Source organism: Meleagris gallopavo, chromosome 4 (genome assembly GCF_905368555.1).
Source record: "Meleagris gallopavo chromosome 4, MGAL_WU_HG_1.1, whole genome shotgun sequence".
Classification (NCBI taxonomy): Eukaryota; Metazoa; Chordata; class Aves; order Galliformes; family Phasianidae; genus Meleagris; species Meleagris gallopavo.
In genome coordinates, this window is record NC_139407.1 from 5399429 (window position 1) to 5409061 (window position 9633).

Consider the following 9633-nt stretch of genomic DNA (forward strand, 5'->3'; position numbering starts at 1 on the left):
ACCAAGAACTGAATTTACAGTCTTTATGTTTTAATCAGTCTTTGCATTGAATTCATTTCTTTCTTTAGCTAGCAAGAAAATATGATTTCCTTATCATAGAAGATGATCCTTACTACTTTCTTCAGTTTGAAAAGGTAATCTTCCATGCTAGGTAGCATCTTCATTTCTGATACCAAAGAACTGAAGTTTGAGCCATAAATCTTCTTGGATAGTCTTCATGTCCTTCTTCTAAGTTAGTTATATGCTTAACAGTCTATTGCTACTTTTACTTGCCCCCTTTGCATTTTATTGCATCAGCCTTTTAATTGTGGTGGTTCAAATTCCTCAAGCCTTACACAGGACTGAATTTCCCTCATTACTAAGAAAATTGCAAAGATTTTGCCTGCAGAACAGAACAAATATACCACCAAAGCAGTGCCTGAAAATAGCAGCCTCTTGCTCTTCCTTTCAAACCAGTCACTCCTCCATCCAGAGGAAGATGGTCTATTCCTATAAGCTATTACATCTCATTTCTACCCCTTTGCCTTTTGGCATCCAGTTATCCCAAAAGCCATAGGAAGTAGTACTGGATAGGCAGCTTCCCTCCTTCCCTACAGATCTTCCTCCTGTGGGTAACAAAGTGTTTAACTGTCTTTCCTAATGGATCTGCAACAGCACAGTCTGCTCAAGCACCCAACTTCAGGAATAAAAAGCTGATCTTGTAAGGAAGCAAAACATTGCTAGAAGATAAACAGCAGTATTCAGTATTCTATTTTGAAATACATTTTTATGGGAGGAGGCAATAACAGTGCCTCACAGACATTGAATAGCATTGTTTAGCTTTGCTAGAGAATGAGGGGAGGATGTATAAAGGTAGTAGGATATTTGATAAGGAAAAAAGCATGCTGAACTCAGATCAAAATTTGGACATATCTTCTAACTTCCCTTTGTTTGGTTGTTTTTTGTCTGTTTGTTCTTAAGTAAATGTTAAAGCTACTGTTCCATCTTTAAAATTACAATATCCTTCTGTATACTCCTTAAAAACCTTGACAGAGAATTTGTTTCCCCTGCTTATGGCATCATATCAAATCTTGAACTGCGCACTTGTGTGCTGATCAGTGGGCTAAAAGAAACAAGGCTGATTTCTTGATAGTTTTCACAGAATATTACATCTCAGACAGCTAGTTTAAATAAACATTTGTCAGCAAGTTACTGCCCTGGTCCTTTGAATGTCCATCACTAAAATATTTACTATCAAAATATGTACTTTAAGAAATAATTATGTCTCCATAGCAAAGAAAGTAATTCCACCACAATCCCTACTAGAAACTTGAATTTTCTTTTTTCTTTTTCTTTGAAGCCATGGGCTCCAAGTTTCCTCTCAATGGATGTGGATGGCAGAGTCATCAGGACTGACTCATTCTCTAAAGTTCTCTCATCTGGGTAAGGCCCACTTCAGACTCCTCAGTATTACCTCTTGATTAAGGCACAAGACTAACATTGCGTACAAAAGGATCAGATGACAGTTTTTTCACCTAATACCTGGTCATTTCTGGAAGGTATTTTTCTTCAGTGTACTAACTTTTCCTGTCATCTCTTGAAGGTCATTTATAATTCCAAATTCTGATTCTCTTCTGATTCTGATAGCTATGTCATCCTGCCCAGACAGGCCAGTCTTCCAGGCGCCACATAGGCTGAGAGACTGAGATGCTGGCCTGAAGCTCTCTTCCTGGAACTTCTAGTAGTCTTTTGCCAGTTTCCTGCCTGTTACCATTTCTGCAGACTCTTCCAATATATAAAAGAAATGATGACATAATTCTCTACAATCAATCAGACTTATAGTGATGTCTTACCTTCTAGCTTTATGGTTCTTTCAGGTTATATCTTCCTGAAAAATTAAGCTGGATACTCTCACACAAACAATATATTTGTGTTTTAATTTGCTTTTATTATTCTAATAGATATAAGAAAGTAATGTGAATTTTGCACTGGCAGCTAGTGGGTTGTGACCCCATCCCCAAGAAAGAGAAGAGACAGCACAATGCCAAGTGTGGTGACACTTCCAGAAGTGACACTACAAAAAGGCATGATGCAATTTTGTCTTTGCCAAGGACATATTTGAGCTTACTTTGATAGCTTTAATAGCTGTTTGAAGAAAAACAGTCTGAGTAAAGACAGGTCATAGCAATGAAACATGAATAAGAACCTATTTTATCAGCCTGACCTCCATTTATCCTGCAGTGCTAAAAGAGCTAAAGAAGCAGCCTGTTTGCCAGCTTGCATATTTTTCCATGAAGCTGAGCGTTCATGACTTTCAATTATGTGAATAATCCATCTTTCCTTTCCTTTGATTGATCTTAGCTTGTAAGTTGTGTAAACCTGGGGTTTAGGGCAGTATTAAAGATATAAATACATACAAGAGCCTTAGCACATTAGTGAAATGATTATAGGTTTTCTGGTTACAAGTTGAACCATAACTCACATAAAGGCTTTGCACACTGCATTTCCTGTTCTAATCTTTTCTTTTTCTTCTAGGTTAAGAGTTGGTTTTCTGACAGGTCCCAAGCCTCTTATCGACAGAGTTATTCTACACATTCAGGTTTCTACAATGCACACCAGCACTTTCACACAGGCAAGTACTAAACTAACAACTGAATTGTATTAAAGAATCAGATTCCAAGTCAGAGGAAACTAAGAACAAGCGTAGTTGCACTACACTTTTTCAGTTTTAGTTACAAGAACAGATATTGAGTCACCAAAAGGAACAGATCACCAAAGAAACTGCAGCCAGAACTAGAGAGCTTAGTGCATGGAAAGCACTAGTGCTTCAGCTAATATAATATTAACCATCAGATTTCAAGAATCAAGATTTAAGATGTTTTATCTCTTGCCAATGGGATCACTTGATAAACCTCAATATAAAGCATACAGTGGAAGTTCTTCCCCTCCTCCTCCTCATTTTTCTTTATGCTTAGTATCTAAAATAATACTGGCAGCTCACAGATATCACAAAGGTGCCATCAGCAGCTCCTTTATAACTGGTAATAAGGAAAGGAGACATCAAGCATGTCTACATACAACTTTCAAATCCATTACTTCATCATAGGAGCAGTATTAAAGAGAGACTGGAAGGAACTTCCATAAAACAGTATATATTGCCTTCATTTTTTGCCCAGATTCCCATATTCAGCTTTCTATCCATTCCTCCAACTACAACTTCCAAATGTTGCCACTGTCCTTGAAGGTAGCAGTGACAGAGACTGCAATTGTCTGCTGCTACTGGCACCTCTGTTTATAAAGGGCTCTGAGAGACCCCACGTGCAATTTCTTGCCCAGGTGGAATTCTGAATAACACACAGGGCAATATGTAACACACAGGGCTGTGGAGCAGCCCTGTATTGATAGTGCATTTTATTTCTTTAGATGATAATATCACAGCTTCTTCAGCAGTGGGGAGAAAAGGGTTTCTTGGAGCACACAGACAGGTAAGGTCATGTCATATTTTGAATGCCCTCATCTGTCATGCTGCTTCTTGCTACCTACACAAAACAGGTATCCATGTGAGTATTCATGTTGCATTTCAAATGTCATAGTCAGATCTGTGCCCTAAGCTTCCTACAGTAATGGGTAACATGTTATGGTTTGTAAAGGCTTGTCATAGGATTGTAAGAGAAGCATAAGAAAGGTTCTTATATCTGACCGCAGCAGCCACTCCTGCCCCTGAGCAGCAGGCTGCTACCCATTCCATAAACATCGGAGCAGAGATACTAACCCTGGCTTTGTTTTGTGTTAGGTATCACAGAATAGGTGTAAGAAACAGGAGCATAAAGATAGATTTGTAGGAAAACTCAGACTACACTTTATCTCAGCTTTCAGCAGTTAAGAAGATGTGTCTCTTAAACATATCTCTTCTCTTACCTTCTTCCTGACAGGGAGGCAGCCTTTCCTAGGCCAGATATATTCTTCCTCTTTACCTAATGAAAATAATGCTGCAGTAGGCTACCCGCAACCTTTTATAACTCCTAGAGACTGTTGTCCGGTGACTTATTTTTGATTAGGTCCTACAGCTGATTACCATTTCCACATGACTTCACTGGGATCAGGTGAACTTGTTAGCTTGTGTTCTTGAGTCAGAGTAAGCCTATTGTTTATAGTGATTACATTTCTGTGAAAGTTTTGCCTCGCACTTAAAATTCAATTCCAACGTGAAAGTAAAATAACAGCACAGAAAAGCAAAGAAAAAAAAAAGTTACCACAGAATTTATGATGCAGTAAAAACTGCAGAAGTAAAATTTACCTTTTTTTGTAGAGTATAACAACTGTCATAGGCAGAGTCGTTGAGATTTGTAATCTTTTTTAGTTAGTATTTGTCTGTTGTTAGGTTTCATGAAATACATTTGGAAATCAAAGCTCCGTGTTCCAAGAGTATCAAAGAAAAGTGAAACTACTAAGTCTGGTTCATATGTAGAGAAGGGAGCCCTTTTGCACCTGATCTATGCATTCTGCACCATACATTTTTGTCATGTCTACCTAATGTTGCAGAATCACAGCTGCTTCATTTGATACCAGTGAGAGTAGTCATTGTACAAGGCTTGTTTCTCTTAGACCTTGGGGTAGGGTCATTTTCCCTAGTAAGTTATTGTATTGTTTTGAAGTTTTAGTTGAAGTATGAAGGCAGTAGGCTCAAAGGGTTAAAACAAGGGAAGCTGTCAGATAGTCATGATAGGTTTATCATATGATCTGTTTTTATCTCATGAAATATTGTTTCCACATGTACCTATTACAGAAATTTAACCCAAATGCATAAATATCACATATGTACTTTTGCAGGCATGCAAATACTTAATTTACTTCTGTATGCATGTTTTGTGTGATGACTACTGCAAACAGGGCTTGTATCCACAACATAAAATAGAATGGATATCACTTATAAAGTGTTTAATACTGAACTTTCTCAGACATGTAAGGATTAAGAAGCAGCTACAAATGCACTTCCTCTATCTCATTGATTTTGTTGTAGACACCATGAAGCATTCAAGACTTTTCTAATGCATATACAAAGTTTCATATACACAGTACATTGTATTGTGCTGATCTGGGATGTGTTCAGATTTCTGTTAAGTGTGCATTTCGGTTGATAAGTAGAAAAGCTTTGTTTCTGCTTTTGGAACACAAATGGACTCTGAAGCACTATGAGATCATGGCTTTCAATTGGTAATGTACTTTCAGAGTTGTGGAGTTCTACAGGACCCAGCGGGATGCAATGCTCATTGCTGCTGACAAATGGTTAAAAGGTCAGTCAGTGCAACACAGTTAATAACTTAGACCTTTTTTCTAGCCATTATTATCTTCGTGATCAAGAAAAATTGCTGAAGGTCACCCCTTGACCAAAGTGATAGATGATCACTGAGCAAATCAGTGATGTGAAATACTAAGCTTAGGGTGAATTATCTAAGACTGCAGTTGTCCTGCTTTTCTGGTGGGGGACAAGTTAATGATGATGAGAAAAAATCTCACCACATTATCACATATAAAGCAACTTTACAGACAGAATGTATTTCATTCCACGACATTCTTTTCGTGTTTAAAATCTCTGTCTTTAAAATCTCCATCTGAAAGTGTCAGATTCTGTTGCATAAATTTAAAAGAAGATATAAATATGGTAGTAGTGATGGTCATTTTGTCCGAACTTAATTCCAGACATCCACTTTTATGATTAATCACAGAGCACAGAACAAAGCTGCTCAGCAACAGTGGGATTACAGTCAGTGACTATAATTACTCCTTTTTGTCAGTCTGCAGTGGAATCAACAATAATTATTTAAGAACTGCTCACCTTCCTGTTCCGTCAGCCTGCCTTCATAGGAGAGGTGTTCCAGCCCATGCATTATCTTCATGGCCCTCCTCTGCACGCTCTCGGGGACCTGGACGCAGTGCTGCAGATGGGGCCTCACAAGGGCGGAGTAGAGGAGGACAATCACCTCCCTCTCCCTGCTGGCCACCCCTCTTCTGATGGCAGCCAGGATACCATCGGCCTTCCAGGCTACAAGCATACACTGCTAGCTCATGTTGTATTTTTCATCAGCCACGACCCCTAAGACCTTCTCAGCAGGGCTCAGCTCTCAAGTAGTTCTTCTGCCAATTTGTATACATATCTGGGGTTACCTTGACTCAAGTGCAAAACCTTGCACTTTGCTTTGTTGAACCTCATAAGGTTCACAAGAGCCAACCTTTTGAGTTTGTCAAGGTCCCTCTGAAAGGCATCCCTTCTTTCTGCTGTAATCAACCGCACCACTCAGCTTGTAGTCGTCAGCAACCTTGCTGAGGGTGCACTCAATCCCATCATCTTTGTCACTGGTAAAGATGTTCTAGAGTACCAGTACCAAGACAGAGCCCTGAGGGACATTTCTTGTTATTAGAAGTTCATTCAAGCTCATGCAAGCAATAGATTTACATCACTTACTCTATCATGTACCAAATTACAGGAAGAACAGAAGTTTCTTTATTGATTCCCTTTTCTTTTTCTCTAGGCTTGGCAGAATGGCATCCTCCTGCTGCTGGCATGTTCTTATGGATCAAAATTAAGGGAGTTTCTGATACACAACAGCTGATCATGGAAAAAGCTTTGCAAAAAGAAGTATGACCTATGGCTTAATGGCTTATGATATTAAATGAGGAAATGATGAAATAAATCTATGTATCTATCTGCACATAGGCACAGATCTATGAAAGCAGGGAATCTGTATCCACAATCATCACTGAGGCAGAGGCATTGTTCTGTAATGTAGTGTGTCATTAGTAAAATATTTTCTTATATGTATTCAAATGTTGATATTTAATCAGCTTAAATTTATACCACATGTATGTATTATATACAATATATTCACTATATATCTAATAGTATATTTTTGGTAATGTATATGTAACAGAGTGGGCAGTCATCATTATAGACACTTTTTAGTATGAAAAATTGTGTGATTTTATTTTTAAAATTTAAAAGAGACAGTACAGTGCACTGAGTACATCCCACTGCACTTGTACTGCTAAACACTGACAGTAAACCAAACCTGGTTATGAACCTGAGAGCCCTTTGGTTTTGTTACAAAAAGTCTGATACAAGTTTGCCCTCTCAAATTTAATAGAATGTATTGTTTTCTACCTTGCTTATAACTGAGTGATTCACTGCTTTTACACAGGTGTTACTGGTTCCTGGAGGAGTGTTCAACATTGATAGTTCAGAGCCCAGTCCTTATGTCAGAGCTTCTTTCTCTCTGCCTTCTCCAACCCAGATGGATCTGGTAAGTGAGACTGGAATTATTCTTTTTTAAACATTCTTATCAAGAACAGTTTCTCATGTAAATATGTGATATAATGATATTTTTACTTCTCCTTGTGTGATTTCTTATTTGTGTATTTATATATATTTATATATTTTTATATATTATATATATTTATATAATGTATAAATATGTTATTTATATACATTATATATATACATATAATATTTATATTTATATATAGTGTATTTATTTGAGTACGTAGGCACTAAAGCAGTACTTCTGAAGCAGCTGTTTCTTGGCCAAGATACTTTTATCCGAATTTCCTGCAATGTGCTGAATTTATAGGACTCCTTAATTTTTTTTCTGTGTATCCCATACATACAGATTCTTACACTTAGTCATCCCAGTTATTAGTCAGAAGAGCTTCGCTGAGGCCAAAGTTTTGCTATTTGTTCTAGCATTAGCAAACAGCATGTATTTTTATTTTCCTTATTTTCCATTCCTGAAACTGAATTACTTTTTTTGTGTGCTGTAAGGAAGAATATTGATTTTCTTTCCTATGATTCACGTACATGTTGCATTTCATTTCTCAAGAAGTAACCTGTATTTTACAAACAGTTCGGATGTTATTTGGCTGTATCTGTAAAATCAATGGGGAGAAAGTCTAGGAGATAACTTTTTGTGCAGATTTAGTGATCCTCTGATGTAGGTGCTTGAAAGCTCAGTATCTCTAGTTTTACTTTCATTCAGCTACTCAGGTCTGTAACAGATATGTGCTTCTGTTGTCCTGTATTTCTTCTTCTTTGTGAAAGAGGAAGCAATTCCTAGGCATACTGTGGACAGTCAAATCGTACCTTGCTGCCATTGTACTTCTGTATGCTTCTCTTCTGAATTTTCTTTCTTTTCTTTCAGCTTTGGCGTCTCTAGGGCTCTACAATGGGTTAAAAGAGATACTTTTCCAATGATCACTAGTTCTATTAAAACAACTGATTAGCTTCATTTCAACTGCAGATAATCATTGAGCATCCATAAGTGTGTTTTTCTGTTTCAGAAAAAAACTGCCTTTCATTTTTTTATCAGATGAGTGGAAGCTTTGTCTTGTCACAATATGATTTCAAGCCAATGCATGCTGTTAGAGAAAAGGAAAACACACAATATCAGCAGAATTTTGTAGTATAAAGCAGTGAGTTCATATGCGAGTGTTAGGGTAGTTTTAGTAGACTGTGTGTTTAAGTAATGCAGGTATATGAATTTAAACCATCTTCTATATCATTGCAGGCTTTCCAGAGACTGGCGGATCTTATAAAAGAAGCTGTAGAGAAAAAATGAATAGAGCTCACACAGCTAACAAAATCATCTCAAGGAAATATATATTAACATTGGGAGTCAGAACACTTTGAAAACAAGCACAGTGCCATGGATGTTTCCATTGATTCAGCTAAAAAAAAAAAAAAGTGAAAAACAAATTGCTGATTTTTTTTTCTTTGTCAGTACATCGCACTGCTAAATTTATTCTAATCCAAAAATGTTTGATATGCTTAAAAACAAAATGTTCTGCTTCCTGTCAAATCCAAAGTATTGTTAGAGCTTGATTTTGGCTTTTTGCTTTCTGTTTGGGTTAGGAAGCAGGGAAATCAGTCACTTAGGAAGTTACACCTGAGGTAGTTGTAGGCATTCTTAATCCTAACTGATACATTCTGCCAAGACCTTTTGTTGGAATTGCTTTTTTATTTTGTTTTCCATCTTGTCCTTCGGTACATTGTCTGGTTTTGAAAAGATCAGTATTAGGTTTTACTAAAGTTTTGTCAGATAAAAATGAGGTTGGGATGTTTTAATTTGGAAACTGACATAGCAAAATCAAGCCACAATTACAAATGCTGGCTTAAGATTCTTTGCAATTAGCAGTGGTCTTGCAACTAATTTTTCTAGTTTTTATAGGTTTTCTGTTTGCTTGTTTCCACTTTAGTCTGTGAGTAATTACTCTGTGTGTTAGAAAATGGCTGGTAAGCAAAGATATGTGGATGTGCCAATAGAACTGCTGCCTTGGTTAACTGCAGACATCTTTTTTAATAGAGAAGAGCATAAGTAACTGAACTGAGCACTGGAATGAACAATACCTTGACACAGATGTACAAAGCAAGCAAAACACAAAAATAAAGATGTTTTGATCTTTGGTCCTTTGATTATTATCATCCCAAATGTTAGATTCTTGGCACCACGTACAATACTTTCAGAAAGTTTTAACTGTGTAGATTATCCTAGCCTTCTCAATGCATCACCCTGTAACCCAACCCACATCCCTAGGTTTCTCTCCAATCCTCACTGCAGGCAGGCAAGCTGGTTCTATGGGCGCTGCACCATAAAGTTGGACTGG

The 9633-nt window shown here is 37.3% G+C and overlaps 1 protein-coding gene across 3 annotated transcripts in view; it reads left to right on the top strand.

Annotated features, from left to right (window-relative positions):
• Window positions 1–9433, top strand: part of AADAT (aminoadipate aminotransferase) — a 14820-nt gene extending 5387 nt beyond the window's left edge. For 2 of the 3 annotated variants that reach the window (XM_085222051.1, XM_085222052.1), the window contains exons 7-14: window positions 69–134; window positions 1340–1422; window positions 2515–2611; window positions 3403–3464; window positions 5209–5273; window positions 6510–6616; window positions 7176–7277; window positions 8538–9433. In XM_085222051.1, coding sequence (XP_085078177.1) covers window positions 69–134; window positions 1340–1422; window positions 2515–2611; window positions 3403–3464; window positions 5209–5273; window positions 6510–6616; window positions 7176–7277; window positions 8538–8588 — 633 coding nt within the window. In that variant the 3' untranslated portion in view covers window positions 8589–9433. The remainder of the gene's footprint in view (window positions 1–68; window positions 135–1339; window positions 1423–2514; window positions 2612–3402; window positions 3465–5208; window positions 5274–6509; window positions 6617–7175; window positions 7278–8537) is intronic. The other variant, XM_085222053.1, reaches the window with a different exon arrangement.
• Window positions 9434–9633: the final 200 nt, after the last annotated feature.